The sequence below is a fragment of the Pristiophorus japonicus genome, chromosome 5, assembly GCF_044704955.1.
Source record: "Pristiophorus japonicus isolate sPriJap1 chromosome 5, sPriJap1.hap1, whole genome shotgun sequence".
NCBI classification, from domain to species: domain Eukaryota; kingdom Metazoa; phylum Chordata; class Chondrichthyes; family Pristiophoridae; genus Pristiophorus; species Pristiophorus japonicus.
This window is the reverse complement of record NC_091981.1, coordinates 270209757-270232344: the sequence shown is the minus strand read 5'-3', so window position 1 is coordinate 270232344 and position 22588 is coordinate 270209757. Positions and strand designations below refer to the sequence as shown.

The 22588-nt window shown below is 45.1% G+C and overlaps 1 protein-coding gene and 1 pseudogene across 1 annotated transcript in view; both read right to left on the bottom strand.

Annotated features, from left to right (window-relative positions):
* LOC139264705 (protein canopy homolog 1-like) overlaps positions 1-15404 on the bottom strand; it is a 100022-nt gene extending 84618 nt beyond the window's left edge. Inside the window, exon 1 of the mRNA XM_070881645.1 lies at positions 14995-15404. Coding sequence (XP_070737746.1) covers positions 14995-15091 — 97 coding nt within the window. The 5' untranslated portion in view covers positions 15092-15404. The remainder of the gene's footprint in view (positions 1-14994) is intronic.
* A 3410-nt stretch (positions 15405-18814) lies between these two features.
* LOC139264853 (U2 spliceosomal RNA) lies at positions 18815-19053 on the bottom strand (annotated as a pseudogene).
* Positions 19054-22588: the final 3535 nt, after the last annotated feature.

Sequence of the window (22588 nt, the reverse complement as noted above, 5' to 3'; positions counted from 1 at the left end):
TTGTAATTTTTCTCCAAAAATGGAAGCAATGAGGATGCTAGTTTCTCAGCGTGATCAATCACTTGCCCTATTTATAACTATAAAATGAATTTGAGATTAGATTTATGAGATTGACACAAAAGTTATCAGCAAAATATAAAGGACAAACTACAAATACTGGAAATTGGAAAGAAAAACAAAGCATGGGAAATACACAGCAGGTCGGTCAGCATCGGGTTGAAAGCAAAGAGATAAGTAAAGTTGGAGGCATTGGGAAGCGGGGTGGGGGAGAAAGAGAACCAACAGATTGCTCAGTGATAACACTCTTGCCTGAGTCATGGAGTTGTGGGTTCAAGTACCACTCAAAAGACATTGCTGCATTTTTGGAGGTGCCTTCTTTCAAATAAAATGTTCAACCAAGCCTTTACTCTCCTGTCGGCATAAAGATCCCATGGCACTATTTCAAACAAGGGCAGTGGGAATTCTCCCTGGTGCCTGGTCAATATTTATCCCTCACAAAAAAAATTATTAACTGATCATTATCTCATTGCTGTTTGTGGCACCTTGCTGTGTACAAATGGATACCACTTTACCTACATTACAATAGTGACTACAAAAGTCCTTCATTGTGAAGCATTTTGGGATGTCCCGAGATCATGAAAGGCACTATATAAATGCAAGGTTTTACTTTAGATATAATCAGAGAGAATGAGAGTTAGTGTTAAATTGCCTGCAAACTGCTAATTAGAAAACAGCTGATATTAAAGATCAGTGAGCTAAAAGTGGACATCTAGAAAGTACAAATAGCAAAGAGAGAAAAAAGACAGAATTAAAGGAAGATTCAGAAAAAAAGTTTCAGATGCTGCAAAAATGGAACTAAAACAGAAAATGCAAGGGAAGCATGGTGAATGCATCAATTGTGTGTAGTGAAAGAAAACATGTTCGACCATGGGATCCACCAGCACTGTGTTCTACTGAAGGTCTCCAAACCAAAGTCAACCCATTCCCTTTCTCACCAACAGACCCTCCCTACAGCACCCTATATCATGAGGAAAGTGGAGGTCCTTGCAACCAGACATGTGTGTCATGTTAGCAAGGGAACCTCCTCTTCCCTACCAACTACCCTCCACTCATGCAGACAACCCTCTGGTCCTAAATGGAGTGTAGGCTTGCACATCAATCCATAACCCCTCCACCTCAAAACAGAATTTCCAGTCCTGGCCAGAGGAGAGTTCCCACACCCCACCCCACCTCCCAGATGAAAATTTGGGCTGCCCCGCCCTGCGGAGAAAATGTCCCTGCTTTTGTTCTCCATCCTCTCTCCTTCTCTTCCCATCTTCTACTGTCTCTTTGCTCCTTCTCCACTTCTACCATCCCATCCTCTTCCATTGCCCCCATCATATCTGCCTTCCTTCCCTTTCGATCATTCCACCTCCAAGCCCTCTAACCCTGATTCACCTGAATAATGCACTTGGTCTTGACCCACATGTGTAACACTGGAAACTCCATTAGTAAACTAAAAGGTCTTGTGTACAGGATACTGAAAAAAAGCATCTGCTTCACGAATGTCCTTTACAACAACAACAGCTTGTATTTATATAGCGCCATTAACATAGTGAAGTGTCCCAAGATGCTTCACAGGAGTATTATGAGATAAAAAATTTGACACCAAGCTGCATTAGGAGAAATTAGCGCAGGTGACCGAAAGCCTGGTTAAAGAGGTATGTTTTAAGGAGCGTCTTGAAGGAGGAAAGAGGTTTTGGCAGGGTATTCCAGAGCTTGGGGCCTAGGCAACAGAAGGCACAGCGATTATAATCAGGGATGCTCAAGAAGGCAGAATTAGAGGAGCGCAGAGATCTTGGGAGGGTTGTGGGGCTGGAGGAGATTACAAAGATAGGGAGGGACGAGGCCATGGAAGGATTTGAAAATAAGGATGAGAATTTTGAAATCAAGGCGTTGCCTAACCGGAAGCCAATGTAGGTCAGCAAGCACAAAAAGTGATGGGTGAGCGGGACTTGGTTCAAGTTAGGACATGGGCAGCCGAGTTTTGGAAGGAAATCTGCTATCCTTGCCCAGTCTTGCTTATGTGTGACTCCAGACCCATAGTAGTGTGGTTGACTCTTAATTGCCCTCTGAAATAGCCTCACAAGCCACTCAGTTGTCAAGAAGGTGGCTCACCACCTTCTCAAAGGGCAATTAGGGATGGGCAATAAATGCCGGCTTTTACAGCGACACCCATATCTCCATGCCATGCATGAATAAAAATAACATACTTCCTGCAAGTGTGACATGTTCCCATACTCTTCTGACTCAGCATGAGCAACATCAGGAAGCATCTGCTAGCACATATTAAAAGCAAAATATCCAAGGAGGGTACTTCAATAGTTCTCAGTAGATCACGCAAGGCGTCTCAGTACTCGTTAAAAGTGAATGACTCCCATCCTGAAACCTCATTAGTGTAAAATGGAGCATGTCTCAGCAATGATTAAGCAGCTAGTTACATTTTGATTTCAGGACGAGGTGATATGGAACAAAGTTAAAAAATTAAAATTAAAATGCAGTTTACAAAGTTACATAGATTATACAGCACAGAAACAGGCCATTTGGCCCAACCAGTCCATGCTCCATTCGAGCTTCCTCCCATCCTTGCTCATCTAATTCTAACTGCTGAACCTCTATTCCTTTCTCCCTCATATGCTTATTGAGCTTCCCTTGAAATTGATCTATACTATTCGCCCTGTGGTAGTGAATTCTACATTCTCGCCACTCTCTGGATAAAGTAGTTTCTTCTGAATTCCCCATTTGATTTCTTGGTGACTATCTTGTATTGATGACCTCTGGTTTTGCTCTTCTCCACAAGCAAAAAGACTCGCTCAGTCTACTCAAATCAAAACATTTCACAATTTTAAAGACCTCTATTAGGTCACCCTTTCACCTTCTCTTTTCAAGAGAAAAGTAACCCAACCTGATATGTATACCTTTGCAGTTCTGGTATTCTCAGTTCTGGAATCATCTTTGTAAATCTGTTTTGCATCCTCTCTAGTGCCCCTATATCCTTTTTATAATATGGCGACTAGACCTTTACACAGTACTTCAAGTGTGGTATAATCAAGGTTCAATACAAGTTTAGCATAACTTCACTACTTTTCAATTCTATCCCTCTAAAACTAAACCCTAGTGCTTGTTTTACTTATTTTAAACTGGCCTTGTTAACCTGTGACACTACTTTTAATAATTTGTGTATTTGTACTCAAAGACCCCTTCGCTCTTCTACCCCATTCAGATTTTTATTTCCAAGTAATATGTATGCGTCCAATGTAGATCAACGAGCACAAGGGTACTCCCATACTCTCTTTATTTCACTTTCTGATCATGATTTGGCCTTGGATTATCTATTCTACCTTAAACTTCCTGGTTCTGCTTCCCTCGATAAGGATCTGATTGGTTAATGAGATACAGTTGCATGCCTTATTCATCGGTCACATATTCCCTGTAGAGCTCAAATGGCTCTCTAATCACCACAAGTTCCAGTGCAAAAGCCCATAGAAAGTTTGTAGGCACCTGTAAGTGTAATGAACAGCTAGAGCCGTTCCTTCGCCACTGATCACAAAATCCGGGCCGATGTTATTGAGAACTAAGTATTTTTTTCAAAATTAAATAATAGCAGATAGAATTGTCAGAAAGCATTGAGTGAGGCAAAACTGTGTTTACTGGCAGACGAGCAAGTAATCAGAAGACAAAGATTTAAGATAATTGGCAAAAAGAGGGGAGGGGGAAAGATTATTAAAAAAAAATTTTCACACAATGAACTATGTTGATCTGGAATGTACTGCCTGAAAGGATAGTGGAAGCAGATTCAATAGTAACTTTCAAAAAGGAACTGGATATATACTTGAAAAGGAAAAATTGGGAGGGCAATGGGGAAACAGCAGGAGATTGGGACGAACTGGAAAGCCAGCATAGGCACGATGGACTGAATGGCCTCCTTCTGGACTGTAATATTCTAGAGTGATTTATGTGGGGGGGGGGGGGAGGGGGGGGAAAAGAGAGGATACAACTCCATCCAGTGGCCAGAGCCTGTGATTACAGTGACACAGAAAAATGAATAAAGGAATTTACAATGGAAAAAGTTGAAATATGCATGACAAAAGCACGAAGTGAAGCTTGTAGCTAAGCAAGCACAGACTAAAGATTTTTTTTAAAACAAGATATTACTTGATCTCCCATGGCATTGCATATAGTAAGTCAAGATAATTGTACTCCTCAGATGAAGTGGGGTTAATGGAGATAATTGGACCAGGGCACATGGACAAAATTTAGTCTTCATTTTAAGGTCATATATTGTGTTCTTATCCACATTTATAATGGAAATTGCCTTTGTAAACCTGTTGCATTGTAATTACACACATCGGGCCCAAGTTTCCACACGATAAAAAACAGGCGCCCCTCTGAGCTGGGCGCCCGTTTTTCGCGCCTAAAACGGCGCCGGAAAAAAAACGAGCGATTCTGGAGCGCTTTGCAGCTCCTTGTCTGCCTGGCGCGGCGCCCAGGGGGGCGGAGCCTACACTCACGCCGATTTTGTAAGTGGAAGGGGGCGGGTACTGGTACTATTTAAATTAGTTTTTTTCCTGCCGGCAACGCTGCACGTGCGCATTGGAGCGTTGGCGCATGCTCAGTGTGAAAAAAACATTGGCACTCGGCCATTTTTGTAGTTCTTTGCAGCTGTTTAGTTTTTGAATATTTTTTAATAAAATTACATTGCCATCAGCACAGAGGCTTCTTGTAGCAGTGAGAAGGGTGCAGGAAGCCTCAGAAAGTTGAGGCAGCCGTTTCCAGACGACCTCCCCCTTTTGCCGTCGGGAAAATGGCTCCTCAATTTCTGAGGCTTGCTGCACCATTCTTCCTGGCTGAAGCACTTTCACACAGGTAGGAAGATGGTTTATTTAATCTTTTCTTTGCTTATGAATGTTTATTCAGGTTGGATTTATTTGTATAATATTTGTACAAGTATAAATAAGGATTCATTGTAGAATTTAATGAGTTCCCTTACCCCCCCCTCGTTCTGGACGCCTGATTTGTAACCTGCGCCTGATTTTTGTGTGTAGAACAGGTTTTTTCAGTTCTACAAAAATCTTCACTTGCTCCATTCTACTTTAGTTTGGAGTACATTTTCACTGTGGAAACTTTCAAATCAGGCGTCAGTGGCCAGACACGCCCCCTTTTGAAGAAAAAATTCTGTTCCAAAGTAGAACTATTCTATCTGACTAGAACTGCAGAAAAAAAAGTGGAGAATTGCGAATTCTAAGATAGTCCGTTCTCCACCAGTTGCTCCTAAAAATCAGGCGCAAATCATGTGGAAACTTGGGCCCTTAGTGTGGCACTGCAGAACTTCCACTAACATGTCAAGCTATAACTACACTAACAGAAAACACTGACAGTAAGTGCATTGACTCAATATTTATAATGTATCGAGATAGATGTCTCACTGGTTTTAGCAATAAAGCCAATGTCATACAGTGGATACAAGTACCGTCTGCACTCAACACAAATCACCGAGTGTGTCCCAACTGCCCATTGCACCCCTCCACTGCCTGTGTGTTAGACTACTTGTCAGATACCCCTTTTTGGATGAAGTTTGCCATTCCCTCCAGTTCAGTGTTGGGAAGGCTGAAGCAATCATCATCATCATCTTCGGCCCCCATCACATACTCCGTACCCATGCCACCAATTCCATCCCCCTCCCTGGGTTGTCTGCTGCTGGTTTCTATTTAGTGGTGATGTTTTATAAAACATTTGTGTGGAAGTCAGATGGAAACTGGATCCATCTCAGCCAAGAGGTGGAAAAGCTGGAAAAAAATATTTACTGTAATTTGGCACAATTTACAATGCTATTTTCAAATGGCCAATTTGAGACAAATCTTAAATATTTTTAGCTTTCAATAATAACGTACCATGTATATGAACAGGCTGGGGCTCTTTTCTCTAAAAAAGGGAAGACCAAGGGGTGACCCGATAGAGGGCTTTACAATTATGAAAGGGTTCAATAAGGTAGACGTAACAAGCAGATGTTTCCCCTTGTGGGGAGTCCAAAATTAGGTGCGGTCACCAATAAATCCAATAAGGAATTCAGGAGAAACTTCTTCACCCAGAGATGGTGAGAATGTGGAACTCGCTACCACATGGAGTGGTTGGGTCGATTAACATAGATGCATTTTTATGGGAAGCTGGACAAATGCACGAAGGAGAAAGGAATAGAAGGGTATGTTGATAGCGTGAGATGAAGCAAGGTGAGAGGAAGCTCTGTTTGGCCAAATTACCTGTTTTGTGGTGTAAAATTCCATGTAATCGATGCCTTTCTAACTCCAGACAAATTATGCCCATCATGGGTGTTCAAATTAACCAAGGGAGGAAAGTGTGAGGTGAGGAGCTACTTTCAGTTAAAATGTTCATTAGTTCAAATTTTCTGAGATAAGTGTTTAAAAACAGATCTGTACCTTGTTTATATCCATAAACCCTACTAGAGCAGAGTCTTTTACCAAGCTTAATTAATCCAGAGAAATTGCTCAATATGGTATAATATTGTGCAACAAACAAGTTTATCTTTTCAAGTAGTTCACATCAGTACCATCACAACAAATGACTGACCATAGTTATAGTTTAAATTGCTCTTTCCAAAAAATTCAAATACGTAAGGACATATATTGATTACTATAGTGCTGAGCATCTTTCATAGAATAAATGGACAATTTTACACACCAAAGTTATCAATGCATGTTAGTATACAAAGAAAGATAGATGGACACAGAATGCACAGCAATTTCCCTGTTCCAGTATGCTGGAGGAAAAGGGGGCACAATAAAATGACAAATGGGTGAAGGGGGGGGGGGGGGGGGCGGGGGTAGAGCGAGAGATTTATCAAGTTGCAGAGAAATCAAATTTGGAGATAAATAATAGTTAAATAAAAATGTCACAAAACTAGCAGCTGTAACTTTCCCCAAATTTGCTTCCAAAATAACAGTACTTACAACAACAATTAGAAAGGAGACATCAAAAAACAAATAAAGTTGCTCCACAGCTCATTTACATTCAGTGAGTTACTTAGATAAGAACATAAGAATTAGGAACAGGAGTAGGCCATCTAGCCCCTCGGGCCTCCAGCTCCAGCATACTTCAACCGGCACAAATTACAAACTTTCCATCTTTGCACTCTTTCCGCCCCCCGTCCCCTGCCCATAAGTAGGCTCACCATAGACATATTTATCCTGAAATTCCAATGTCCCAGGTCCGTACGAAGTTTCTACGGACCCGGGAAGGCATCGGAAAAGTCGGTTTTCAGTGCGCAATACGCAAGCGCTGAAAACCGGCTTTTCCGATCGGTCAAGTTTCTGGCTTGACAAAGCATCCGCAGATCAGGAGCGAGGACACTTGCAGGGCAAGATTTCCAATATTTACACATATCTTGCCCACCAAATGTCCTCAAAAATCTTGCACCTGAAAAAGCAGGCATGTAGCCTAATTTTACAGGTGCACGTGTTAAAAAAATGCACAAAAACATTTTAAAATAAAGCTATAAAAACACATTTTATTGTTAAAAACCCTCCCCACAACAGCATAATTAAAAAAAAACTTTAAAAAGTCAGGAAAATATATATATTTTTAAATAAGAACTTTAATTTAAATGAATCTTAAATATGTAGTGTATTTTTCTATTTTTTTAAATTAGTGTTGTGTGTGTTTGGGAGGGTGGGGGGGGTTCTCATTCATAACAATGGGAACTCCAACTTACGGAGTTCCCATTATGAAGAATGAGAAAACACTAACGTGATTGGCTGCCATGTGACTCCAGTTCCAGCATATGGACGTCCAAACGTGCACGCGCTCCGATGCGTAGGGAGTGAAGGTCTCAGAATCGGAAGTTCGAGCGGGCGCAGCACCTTCAGGTAAGTGCGCATTTTTTTTCCTTTTTTCAGTAGTTTGCCCACAGAAAGACCTCGATTGGAATTTCTGGGCCATGATGAATCAAATAATTTCATGGTATTTAATTAGCTATAATGAGTACAATTTCTACTTACTGTTTTGTGACAGTTATTGACATAGGTTTCTTTATGGAAATGCTCATGAGCCAGGGTCCTAAGCTTAAATAAAGGAAATTACAAAGGTATGAGGGCAGAATTGGCTGAAGTGGACTGGGAAAATAGACTAAAGAATGGGACGGTTGATGAGCAGTGGCAGAAATTTAAGGCGATATTTCATAACTCGCAACAAAAATATATCCCAATGAGAAGGAAAGACTAAGAGAAGGGATAACCATCCGTGGCTAACTAAGGAAATAAGGGAGGGTATCAAATTGAAATCAAAGGCATACAATATGGCCAAGACTAATAGGAGGCCAGAGGATTGGGAAATTTTTAAAAGCCAGCAGAGAATGACTAAAAAAATGATTAAGAGAGAGGGAAGATAGATTATGAAAGTAAACTAGAAATATAAAAACAGACAGCAAGAGATTCTACAGGTACATAAAAAGGAGAAAAAAAAAAAAGAGTGGTTAAAGTAAATGTTGGTCCCCTGGAGGATGAGACTGGGTAATTAATAATGGAGAACAGGGAAATGGCAGAGACGTTGAACAAATATTTTGTATCGGTCTTCACGGTAGAAGACACTAAAAACATCCCAATGGTGGATAATCAAGGAGCTATAGGTAGAGAGGAACTTAATACAATCACTATCACTAATGAAGTAATACTAGGTAAAATAATGGGACTAAAGGCAGACAAGTTCCCTGGACCTGATCCTTACATCCTAGGGTCTTAAGGGAAGTGGCTGAAGAGATAGTGGATGCATTGGTTGTAATCTATCAAAATTCGCTGGATTCCGTGGCAGTCCCATCAGATTGGAAAACCGCAAATGTAATGCCCCTATTTAAAAAAGGAGGGAGACAAAAAGCAGGAACCTATAGACCAGCTAACCTAACATCTGTCATTGGGAAAATGCTGGAGTCCATTATTAAGGAAGCAGTAGCGGGACATTTGGAAAAGGATGATTCAATCGAGCAGAGTCAGCATGGTTTTATGAAAGGGAAATCATGTTGACAAATTTGCTGGTGTTCTTTGAGGACCTAACGATCAGGGTGGATAAGGGGGAACCAGTGGATGTGGTGTATTTGGATTTCCAGAAGGCATTTGATAAGTTGCCACATAAGAGGTTACTGCACAAGATAAAAGCTCATGGGGTTGGGGGTAATATATTAGCAAGGATAGAGGATTGGCTAACCAACAGAGAACAGAGAGTCGGGATAAATGGGTCATTTTCCGGTTGGCAAACAGTGACTAGTGGGGTGCTGCAGGGATCAATGCTGGGTCCTCAAATATTTACAATCTATATTAATGACTTAGACGAAGGGACCAAGTGTAATGTAGCCAAGTTTGATGATACAAAGATGGATGGGAAAGCAAATTGTGAGGAGGACACAAAATCTGCAAAGGGATATAGACAGGCTAAGTGAGTGGGTAAAAATTTGGCAGATGGAGTATAATGTGGGAAAATGTGAGGTTAGCCACTTCGGCAGAAATAAGAAAGCAAATTATAATTTAAATGGAAAAAAAATTGCAAAGTGCTGCAGGAGAGACCCCTAGGAGTCCTTGTGCATGAAACACAAATAGTATGCAGGTACAGCAACGAATCAGGAAGACAAATGGAATGTTGGCCTTTATTGCAAGGGGGATATAGTGTAAAAGCAGGGAAGTCCTGTAACAATTGTACAGGGTATTGGTGAACCCACACCTGGAGTACTGCGTACAGTTTGGGTCTCCGTATTTAAGGAACGATATACTTGCATTGGAGGCTGTTCCGAGAAGGTTCACTAGGTTGATTCCGGAGATGGAGGGGGTCGACTTATGAAGATAGGTTGAGTAGGTAGGGACTATACCGATTGGAGTTCAGAAGAATGAGAGGTGATCTTATTAAAACTTATAAAATAATGAGGGGCTCGACAAGGTGGATGCAGAGAGGATATTTCCACTCATAGGGGTAATTAAAAATAAGGGACATAGTCTTAGAATAAGGGGTCATCCATTTAAAACTGAAATGAGGAGAAATTTCTTCTCTGAGGGTTGTAAAATCTATGGAATTCTCTGCCTCAGAGAGCTGTGGAGACTGGGTCATTGAATATATTTAAGGCAGAGATGGACAGATTTTTGAGCGATAAGGGAGTAAAGTGTTATGGGGAGCGGACAGGGAAGTGGAGCTGAGTCCATGATCAGATCAGCCATCATCATTATCACAGGCAGTCCCTCGGGATCAAGGAAGACTTGCTTCCACTCTTAGCATGAGTTCTTAGGTGGCTGTACAGTCCAATACGAGAGCCACAGTTTCTGTCACAGGTGGGACAGATAGTCGTTGAAGGAAAGGATAGGCAGGGAGCCTGGTTTGCCGCACGCTCCTTCTGCTGCCTGCACGCGATTTCTGCATGCTCTCGGCGACGATACTCGAGGAGCTCAGCGCCCTCCCGAATGCACTTCTTCCACTTAGGGCGATCTATGGCCAAGGACTCCCAGGTGTCAATGGGGGATGTCGCACTTTATCAGGGAGGCTTCGAGGGTGTCCTTGTAACGTTTCCTCTGCCCGCCTTTGGCTTGTTTGCCGTGGAGTTCAGAGTAGAGCACTTGCTTTGGGAGTCTGGCATGTGAACTATGTGGCCTGCCCAGCGGAGCTGATCAAGTGTGGTCAGTGCTTCAATGCTGAGGATGTTGGCCTGGACGAGGACACTAATGTTTGTGCGTCTGTCCTCCCAGGGGATTTGCAGGATCTTGCGGAGGCATTGCTGGTGGTATTTCTCCAGCGACGAGGTGTCTACTGTTCTTGGTCCATGTCTCAGCCATACAGGAGGGCGGGTATTATTACGGCCCTGTAGACCCTGAGCTTGGTGACAGTTTTGAGGGACTGATCTTCAAACACTCTTTTCCTCAGGCGGCCGAAGGCTGCACTGGCGCACTGGAGGAGGTGTTGGATCTCATCATCAATGCTTGCTCTTGTTGATAAATCTTAGAGATATCAGTGATTGTGGCCATCTTTAAAAAAGGGGACAAGTCCGACTGCATCAACTAGAGAGGAATCCTCCCTGCTATCAACCACTGGGAAAGTCGTCGCGAGAGTCCCCCTTAACCGTCTTCTCCCCATGGCCGAGGAGCACCTCCTGGAATCGGATTTCGTCCCCTCCGGGGCACAACGGACATGATTTTCGCAGCGCGACAGCTGCAAGAAAAATGCAGGGAACAGCACCAGCCCTTAAACATGGCCTCCTTCGACCTTACAAAGGCCTTTGACACTGTCAACCGCGAGGGTCTATGGAGAAGTGATCCACGTTGTCCAGGGCCACGGCGTGGATCTTGATGACTGGGGGGGCAGTGCTGTGCGGCGAGGACAGGCTAGTGAAGGACCTCTGTCTTACTAACGTTTAGCGTAAGGCCCATGCTTTCATACGCCTCGGTAAATACGTCGACTACGTCCTGGTGTTCAGCCTATGTGTGCACAGATGCAGGCGTCGTCAGCGTACTGTAGCTCGACGACAGAGGTTGGAGTGGTCTTGGACCTGGTCTGGAGACGGCAAAGGTTGAACAGCTTCCCACTGGTTCTGTAGTTTAGCTCCACTCCAGCGGGGAGCTTATTAACTGTGAGGTGGAACATGGCAGTGAGGAAGATTGAGAAGAGTTGGGGTAATGACGCAGCCCTGCTTGACCCCTGTCCGGACATGAATTGGGTCGGTGATGGATCTGTTGGCAAGGATCACGGCTTGCAGGTTGTCGTGGAGCAGGCAGAGTATGGGGACGTACTTTTGGGGGCATCCGAAACGGAGGAAGACGCTCCATAGACCCTTGCGGTTGACAATGTCAAAGGCCTTTGTAAGGTCGAAAAAGGCCATGTATAAGGGCTGGCGCTGTTCTCTGCATTTTACCTGCAGCTGTCGCGTTGCAAAAATCATGTCCGTTGTGCCCCGGAGGGGACGAAATCCACACTGCGACTCCGGGAGGAGCTCCTCGGCCATGGGAAGAAGACGTTGAGGACTCTAGCGAAGACTTTCCCAGTGGTTGGTAGCAGGGAGATTCCTCTGTAGTTGCCGCAGTCGGACTTGTCCCCTTTTTTTAAAAAAAGATGGTCACGATTACTGCATCTCTAAGATCTCCCGGCATGCTCTCCTCCCTCCAGATGAGGTTGTGTATTCACGCCAGTACTAGGTCCCTTGCTTTTTGTGGTATATATCAATGATTTAGACTTGAATGTAGGGGTTATGATTAAGAAGTTTGCAGATGATACAAAAATTGGCCATGTGGTTGATAATGAAAAACAAAGCTGGAAGATATCAATGTACTGGTCAGGTGGGCAGAACAGTGGCCAAATGGAATTCAATCCGGAGAAGTGTGAGGTAATACATTTGGGAAGGGTTAACAAGGCAAGGGAATACACATTAAATGGTAGGACACTGAGAAATGTAGAGGAACAGAGGGACCTGGAGTGCAGGTCCACAGATCCCTGAAGGTAGAAGGACAGGTAGAGAAGGTGGTTAATAAGGCATACGGAATACTGGCCTTTTTATTAGCCGAGCCATAGAAAACAAGAGCAGGGAGGTTATGCTTGAACTGTATAAAACACTAGTTAGGCCACAGCTGGAGTATTGCATGCAGTTCTGGTCACCACATTACAGGAAAGGTGCATTGGAGAGGGTACAGAGATTTACGAGGATGTTGCCTGTATTGGAGAATTTTAGCTATGAGAAAGGATTGGATAGGCTGGGTTTGTTTTCTTTGGAACAGTGGAGGATCAGGGAGTCCACTGAGGTGTATAAAATTATGAGGGGCCGAGATAAAGTGGATAGGAAGGACCCATTTCCCTCAGCGGAGAGGTCAACAACTAGGGGGCACAGACTTAAAGAAGTTGGTAGGATGTTTAGAGGGGTTTTGAGGAGAAATCTTTTCACCCAGAGGGTGGTGGGGGTCAGGAACTCACTGCCTGAAAGGGTGGTAGCATTTAAAAAGCACTTGAAGTGCGATAACCTACAAAGCTACAGACCAAGAGCTGGAAAGTGGGATTAGACTAGATAGCTGTTTGTCGGCCAGCAGGAACACAACGGGCTGAATGGATTCCTTCTGTGTTGTAAATTTCCATGATTCTATGATTCTGGCTGGGAAAGGGGGGGATGCGAAGGGGTGGGGGAGCGCGGGCCATGGGCGACGAGAGTGGGGGGGGGGGGGGGGGGAGGCGCGGGCAGAGAGGGGGGAGCTATGAGGAATGATTGAATAGGCAGGGTTTGTTTTTACTTGGAACAGAGGCGGAGGGGAGATTTAATTGAAGTGTATAAAATTATGAGGGGCCTATATAGACTGGACAGGAAGGACACATTTCCCTTCGCAGAGGGGTCAATAACCAGAGGCATAAATGGAAAATAATTGTTGGAATGATTAGAGGGGATAGGAGGATAAATTTCTTCACCCAGAGGTGGAAGGGGTCTGGAGCTCACTGCCTGAAAGGGTGGTAGAGGCAGAAACCCTCACCACATTTAAAAAGTACTTGGATGTGCACTTAAATAGCCGTAATTTACAGGGATACGGACCAAGTGTGGAAGGTGGGATTCGGCTGGATATCTCTTGTTTGACCAGCACAGAGGCAATGGGCCGAATGGCCTCCTTCGGAGTGGAAATTTTTCTATGATTCTACGGTCAACATCTCTCTCAAAATGCAAGTGGTTGCAGTCAGTTCAAGTGCACTAACACCCACAGCTCTGCTCCCTCAGTCACTCACCTCCACAGTACAACCCCTCGTGCACACTTGGAGTTTGAACTCCAAACCATCGTTGAAACGTTCAGTGAAGCGTACAAGAATCTGGGCCTTACATTAAACATCAGTCAGACACAGGTTCTCTACCAATGTGGCCCGTCACACAGCACTGCTCCCCGATTATCAAACTCCACAACGAGACCTTGGACAATGTGGACCACGTCTCATACCATGGGAGCCTACTGTCAGCAAGGGCGGATATCAATGACGAAGTCCAACATCGCCTTCAGTGTGCCAGTGCAGTCTTCAGCCGCCTGAGGAAAAGTGTGTTCGAAGACCAAGATCTCAAACCCGGTACCAAGCTCATGGTCTACAGAGCAGTGGGGATACCTGCCCCGTTATATGTTTCAGAGACAGGGACTATGTACAGCAGGCACCTCAAAGCACCGGAGAAGTACCACCAACCCTGCCTCCGCAAGATCCTGCAAATCCATTGGAAGGATAGGCGCACCAACGTCAGGGTTCTCTCTCCAGCCAACCGAGACATTGACCACGCTCGACCAGCTCCGACGGACGGGCCACATTAGTATCGGGCATGCGGACAGAGTCCCGAAACAAGCGCTCCGAGCTCCATCGCGGCAAGCGGTGTGGCAGAGAAAACACTTCAGGGACACTCTCAAAGCCTCTTTGAAGAAGGGCAACATCCCCCACTGACACCTGGGGGATCCCTGGCTCACGACCGCCCAAAGTGGAGGTGGGAGGTGGGGGGGGGGGGGGGGGGGGGGAGCATCTGGGAAAGCGCCGAACACCTCGAGTCCCTTCACCAGGGAGCAGGTGGAAGCCAAGTACCACCCACCCCGTCCACGCAGAGTTCCAGAACCAGGGGTCACAGTCCAAGGATAAGGGATAAGCCATTTAGGACTGAGATGAGGAGAGACTTCTTCACTCAGAGAGTTGTTAATCTGTGGAATTCTCTACCACAAAGAGTTGTTGATGCCAGTTGATTGGATATATTCGAGAAGGAGTTAGATGTGGACCTTACGGCTAAAGGGATCAAGGGGTATGGAGAGAAAGTAGGAAAGGGGTACTGAAGCTAAATGATCAGCCATGATCTTGTTGAATGGCGGTGCAGGTTCGAAGGGCCTACTCCTGCACCTATTTTCTATGTTTCTAACCACCGTATGCCCCACCTGTGAGTGAGACTGTATGTAGATCCCATCAGTCAGCCCCTCCCCTTTACTCACTCACCTCCACAGTACACTTGCGGATCCTTCTCCCCTCGCACCTGGACACACAGCGCGAGCAGCGCCGCCAGCGCCACGCCCCAACGCCGCCGCGAGCCCATGGCCGCTCCACGCGCCGCCAACCGTCTTCACCCGGGAGGTCACCTGTCCTGAGCAACCGCCGACCCGCACGCCGACACCGGTAAGGCAGAAAGCGGGAGGGAAAGCGAAAGTTTCTCTCCAGTTAAAAAGTTGTGTAAAGCCGAAGTCCAGGTCGCTTTAACTAATCTTATCTGGAAGCCGATGCGCTCGCTCGCTCTCTCTCGTTAATATTTAAGTGGCATGAATCGATGTACTTTACATTCTCACACCAGAAGTCCGAGGAAGCGCAAGGGTAGCGAGAGGCCGGCTCTTGAGCGAGCGAGCAAGCCTAGCGCCCCGCCCCCTTTCCCCCCTGGCACGCCCCTTATCCTTCACGGACCGCTTGCGAGCGTTGCCACGTAGAACACAGGAAAGCCGCACGTGACCATACACACACACACGCGCGCACGCACGCACGTCACGACACTCTCTCAGCCAGTGACCAATCGCCACGTGCCCGCGCGGCAGAGGGCTGCCTGACAAGTAACCAATGAGAAGCAGGAATGAGGGGGGCGGTTCCTTCGATCGCAACAGCAACGGCCCAGAGCTTGGGAGAGAGGTTGCGACAGGCTGCTGTGGAGTAACGCTCTCTCTGCAAATGAGGGAACTGTCGCACTATTATTGTTTTTACTCCACTGTGTATTTGTATGGAATTTTTTTTAATATTGAAATTTGATATTACATTCAATTTTGAGGGCTCATTTTAATCTGTGGATTATGTTTAGGTTGTTTTCACAGTCTTGCTTATTGCAAATAATTGGCCCAGCAAAGGGTTACTTTCCTTTAAAGTACAGAAGGTTACGAGGAGAATTGATCAAAATCATGAAAGGTTTTGATAGAGTAAATAAGGAGAAGCTGTTTTCAGTGGCAGAAGGGTCGGTTACCAGAGGACAGAGGGAACAGCAATAATCATGGGTGATTTTAACCTCTATATTGATTACACAAATCAAATTGGTCAGGGTAGCCTTGAGGAAGAGTTCATAGAGTGCATAAGAGACGGGTTCCTTGAGCAATATGCAATGGAACCAACCAGGGGGCAGGCTATCTTAGATCTGGTCCTGTGTAATGAGACAGGATTAATGAACAATCTCCTAGTAAACGATCCCCTTGGAATGAGTGATCATAGCATGATTGAATTTCAAATTCAGATGGAGGTTGAGAAAGTTGGATCTCAAACCAGCATACTAAGCTTTAATAAAGGAGACTACAAAGATATGAGGGTAGAATTGGGTAAAGTGGACTGGGAAAATAGATTAAAGTGTAGAAAGGTTGATGAACAGTGGTGTACATTTAAGGAGATATTTTACAACTCTCAAGAAAAATATATTCCAGTGAGGAGGAAAGGGTGCAAAAGAAAAGATAACCAACCATGGCTAACTAAAGAAATAAAGGACTGAATCCAATTTAAAAACAAGGGCATACAAAGTGGCCAAAACTAATGGGAGGACAGAAGATTGGAAAGCTTTAAAAAGCCAGCAAAGAATGACTAAAAAATAGATTAAGATAGGGAAGATAGACTATGAAAGTAAATGAGCACGAAATATAAAAACAGCAAGAGTTTTTATAGGTATATAAAAAGGAAAAGAGTGGCTAAAATAAATGTTGGTCCCTAAGAGGACGAGACCGGGGAATTAGTAATGGGGAACATGGAGATGGCAGAAACTCTGAACAAATATTTTGTATCAATCTTTACGGTAGAGAACACTAACAATATCCCAACATTGGATAGTCAAGGGGCTATAGGGATGGGGCGGGGTGGGGGGAGGAACTTAACACAATCACAATCACTAAGGAGGTGGTACTCAGTAAGCTAATGGGACCAAAGGCGGATAAATCCCCTGGACCTGTGGCTTGCATCCTAGGGTCTTCAGAGAAGTAGTGGCAGGAATAGTGGATGCATTGGTTTTAATTTACCAAAATTCCCTGGATTCTGGGGAGGTCCCAGCAGATTGGAAAACTGCAAATATAACACCCCTATTTAAAAAACGAGGCAAACAAAAAGCAGGAAACTATAGACCAGTTAGCCTAACATCTTTTGGTTGGGAAAATGTTGGAGTCCATTATTAAAGAAGCAGTAGCAGGACATTTGGAAAAACATAATTCAGTCAGGGATCACTGCTGTGACCCCAACTATTTACAATCTATATTAATGACTTGGAAGAAGGGACTGAGTGTAACGTAGCCAAGTTTGCTGACAATGGAATGAAAAGCAACGTGTGAGGAGGACACAAAAAATCTGCAAAAGGACATCGACAGGCTAAGTGAATGGGCAAAACTTTGGCAGATGGAGTATAATGTTGGAAAGTATGAGGTTATGCATTTTGACAGAAAAAAATCAAAGAGCAAGTTATTTTTTAAATGGAGAAAAATTGCATTGTGCTGCAGTACAGTTGGACCTGGGGGTACTTGTGCATGAAACACAAAAGGTTAGTGTTATATATGTGGACTTATATTTACTCTGTACAGCCACCAGAGGGCTCATCCCCTGGAGTCCCAAGGGATCCCATAATCCCTTGGGAGCACAGGTATTTAGGGAGGCTTCACAGGTTGGAAAGGCACTCTGGAGACCAGCAATAAAAGACTACGGTCACACTTTACTTTGAGCTCAGTCTGACTCTTTCTCCATACACAACAACTGCCGATGAGATACAGATAGCGAACCCAAAGATGCAGAGAACAGTGCGCATCCTGGAGAAATTTTCGGAGAGAGATGATTGGGAAACTATTGTGGAGCGACTCGACCAATACTTCGTGGCCAATGAGCTAGATGGGCAAGAGAGCGCTGCCAAATGAAGGGCGATCCTCCTCACCATCTGTATGGCCTCATGAAGAATTTGCTCACTCCAGCGAAACCCACGGAGAAATTGTACGATGATTTGTGCACACTGGTCCGAGAGCATTTGAACTCGAAGAAAAGCGTTCTGATGGCAAGGTACCGGTTCTACACCGACAGAAGGTCTGAAGGCCAGGAAGTGGTGAGTTATGTCACCGAGCTAAGACACCTGGCAGGACATTGCGAATTTGAAGGACATTTGGAGCACATGCTCAGAGACTTTTTCGTAGTTGGCATTGGCCACAAAACCATACTTCGCAAACTTTTGACTGTAGAGACCCCAAACTTGAGTAAGACAATAGTGATAGCCCAGGCGTTCATTGCCACCAGTGACAATACGAAGCAAATCTCTCAGCACACAAGTATTGTGAACAAAGTGATGTTGTTTTCGAATCGTAATGTACAGGGCAGGTCACACATACCTGCAGCTGCACGTCCGCAGATGACTCAGAGTCCACCATTAAGGGTGATGAATGCAAGGCCATTAACACCTTGTTGGCGCTGCAGGGGTGATCATCGTTTCCATTCATGTCGATTCAAAGAGTACATTTGCAAGGGCTGTGGAACAATAGCCCACAGCATGATTGAAAAAGAAGCGTTAGCGTGTGTCTATGGGGTAAAGAAAATGCATCAATACCTATTTGGGCTAAAATTCGAATTGGAAACTGACCATAAGCCACTTATATCCCTGTTTTACGAGAGTAAAGGGATAAATACCAACGCATCGGCGCGCATCCAGAGATGGGCGCTCACATTTTTTTTTTAATTCGTAGCCAATCGTTCCAATTCTTTGTCAAATCACAAACGCCAGAGGTCACCTTGCACACATCAAGGATCAGTCTGCGCCAATGCTCTTAGCCAAAAGGCCTAGAGCCACTGCACAGTTCCTGGAAGTACTGCAATACCAGGTTCGTGCCATGGAGGTGGATGGGTCAGGCCCCCCACACACCTCCGTGGAGGTGGATGGGTCAAGCCACCCCACCCACCTCCTATTTCCAAAAAAGCAAGCATATACCTTCCTGATCCAGGGAGAACCACCTTGGGGTTATGGTGGTTACTCCCCTGTCAGGTCAGTTACGCATGATCTTAGCCAAAAGGCCGAGAAGCGAGATGGGCGCTCACATTGTCCACATACAACTACGCCATCCGCCACAGGCCAGGAACAGAAAACTGTGCCGATGCTCTCAGTAGGCTGCCATTTCCCACCACAGGGGTGGAAATGGCTTGCCCACAGATCTAGCCATGGTTATGGAAGCATTTGAGAGTGAGCAATCACCCGTCATTGCCCGGCAGATCAAAACCTGGACAAGTCAGGACCCCTTATTATTTCTAGTCAAAAGCTGTGTGTTTCATGGGACCTGGTCTAGTGTCCCAGTGGAAATGCAGGAAGAGATAAAGCTGTTCCAGCGGCGCAAAGATGAAATGTCTATACAGGCAGACTGCCTTCTGTGGGGCAATCGAGTAGTGGTCCCCAAGAAGGGCAGAGACACCTTCATCAATGACGTCCACAGTACCCACCCAGGCAGCGTAATGATGAAAGCGATAGCCAGATCTCACGTGTGGTGGCCCGGTTTCGATGCGGACTTAGAGTCCTGCGTTCACAAATGTAATACATGCTCGCAGTTAAGCAATGTACCCAGGGAGGCGCCGCTAAGTTTATGGTCTTGGCCCTCCAAACCGTGGTCTAGGGTACATGTCGTCTATGCAGGCCCGTTCTTGGGTAAAATGTTCCTTGTGGCTGTAAACACGTACTCCAAGTGGATTGAATGTGAGATAATGTCGCTGAGCACGTCTGCTGCCACTACTGAAAGCCTGCGGGCCATGTTTGCCATGTACGGCTTACCAGATCTCCTGGTGAGCGACAACGGGTCCTGGTGAGCGACAACGGGCCATGTTTTACCAGTGCTGAGTTCAAAGAATTCATGACCCGTAACAGGATCAAACATGTCACATCTGCCCCTTTAAACAAGCGTCCAATGGTCAGGCAGAGAGAGAATTGCAAACCATCAAGCAAGGCTTGAAGAGGGTAACTGAAGGCTCACTGCAGACTCGCCTATCCCTGTGATGTATGTAGCACTCAAATCACTGACTCCACACGGTCTCGTGTTGTAGTAACTGCTGTGACCTTAGTCCTTTATTAGGTAACTCTAGAGTGCCTTCTCAGGTGTGGTGGGCAGCCTTTTAGACTCTGTTTTGCAGGTACTTTCAGGTCTCCCACCACAGCGCCCTCTGTGGCGCACCATTGTACTATTACATTTAATGTTCCTGGACAATACATAACATCTCACTCCCCCCACAGTTTCAAAAGCCATTGCCGCTAACCGGCCTTGTTCGTCCTGGTTGGTTTGTGAGTGTGAGTCCATGACCATCCACTTCCTTCTTTCCCCCCCCATGTAGAGATTATGCTTGTGATCCGGTGCAAGCATGTGGAATTTGCAGTCCTTACATGGGTGATGAAGTACACAAGTATAACCTCCAACAGAAAGCAGTCATACATAGACAGTACATTTGTATGATACGTATGATATATGGTATAGATGTTATGTCAAAAGGTTGCAGGTGCACTGAACAGTTATTTAATCCCAGCTCCACTGGTGGAGGTACGGTGGCAGTGTACTGCCCCTTTTTGCCCAAGGTGATGGGCTGTGCTGAGACAGGGTATCGCAACTAGTGCGTTGCCTCTGTTCTCAGTAGTCGCCTCAGCGGCTCATCTGCAGCCGCTGAACTATTGCATGAATCACATAATATCGGAAATCACATTGGCCCCTTAGGCATGTTAGTCCCGGACCCATTAACCCTTTTACTTGCACCTTGTGGTATTGACTCTTTTCATAAATCATTCACCCCATCACATTACATAGAAACATAGAAAATAGGTGCAAAGCAGGCCATCTGGCCCATCGAGCCTGCAGCATCATTCAGTAAGATCATAGCTGATCATTCCTTCAGTATCCCGTTCCTGCTTTCTCTCCATGCCCCTTGATCCCTTTAGCCGCAAGGGCCATATCTAACTCCCTCTTGAATATATCCAATGAACTGGCATCAACAACTCTCTGCGGTAGGGAATTCCATAGGTTAACAACTCTCTGAGTGAAGAAGTTCCTCCTCATCTCAGTCCTAAATGGCTTACCCCTTATCCTAAGACTGTGTCACCTGGTTCTGGACTTCCCCAACATCGGGAACATTATTCCTGCATCTAACCTGTCCAGTCCCGTCAGAATTTTATGTTTCTATGAGATCTCCTCTCATCCTTCTAAACTCCAGTGAATACAGGCCCAGTCGATCCAGTCTCTCCTCATATGTCAGTCTTGCCATCCCAGGAATCAGTCTGGTGAACCTTCGCTGCACTCCCTCAATAGCAAGAACGTCCTTCCTCAGATTAGGAGACCAAAACTGAACACAATATTCCAGGTGGGGCATCACCAAGGCCCTGTACAACTGCAGTAAGACCTCCCTGCTCCTATACTCAAATCCCCTTGCTATGAAGGCCAACATATCATTTGCCGCCTTCACCGCCTGCTGTACCTGCATGCCAACCTTCAATGACGGATGAATCATGACAACCAGGTCTCACTGCACCTCCCCTTTTCCTAATCTGCCGCCATTCAGTTAATATTCTGTCTTCGTGTTTTTGCCCCAAAAGTGGATAACCTCACATCTTTCCACATTATACTGCATCTGCCATGCATTTGCCCACTCACCTAACCTGTCCAAATCATCCTGCAGCCTCTTAGCGTCCTCCTCACAGCTCACACGCCACCCAGTTTAGTGTCATCTGCAAACTTAGAGATATTACACTCAATTCCATCATCCAAATCATTAATATATATTGTAAAGAGCTGGGGCCCAGCACCGAGCGCTGCGGCACTCCACTAGTCATTCTTAAAAGGAACCGTTAATCCCGACTCTCTGCTTCCTGTCTGCCAACCAGTTCTCTATCCACATCAGTACATTACCCCCAATACCATGTGCTTTGATTTTGCACACCAATCTCTTGTGTAGGACCTTGTCAAAAGCCTTTTGAAAGTCCAAATACACTACATCCACTGGTTCTCCCCTGTCCACTCTACTAGTTACATCATCAAAAAATTCCAGAAGATTTGTCAAGCATGATTTCCCCTTCATAAATCCATGCTGACTTGGACCAATCCTATCACTGCTTTCCAAATGTGCTGCTATTTCATCCGTAATGATTGATTCCAACATTTTCCCCACTACCGATGTCAGGCTAACCGGTCTATAATTACCCGTTTTCTCTCCCTCCTTTTTTAAAAAGTGGTGTTACATTAGCTACCCTCCAGTCCATAGGAACTGATCCAGAGTCGATAGACTGTTGGAAAATTATCACCAATGCATCCACTATTTCTAGGGCCACTTCCTTAAGTACTCTGGGATGTAGACTATCAGGCCCTGGGGATTTATCGGTCTTGAATCGTGTCAATTTCTCTAACACAATTTCCCGCCTAATAAGGATATCCTTCAGTTCCTCCTTTTCACTAGACCTTTGGACACCTAGTACATCCATAAGGTTATTTGTGCCTTCCTTTGTGAAGACAGAACCAAAATATTTGTTCAATGGTCTGCAATTTCTTTGTTCCCCATTATAAATTCACACGAATCCGACTGCTAGGGATTTACGTTTGTC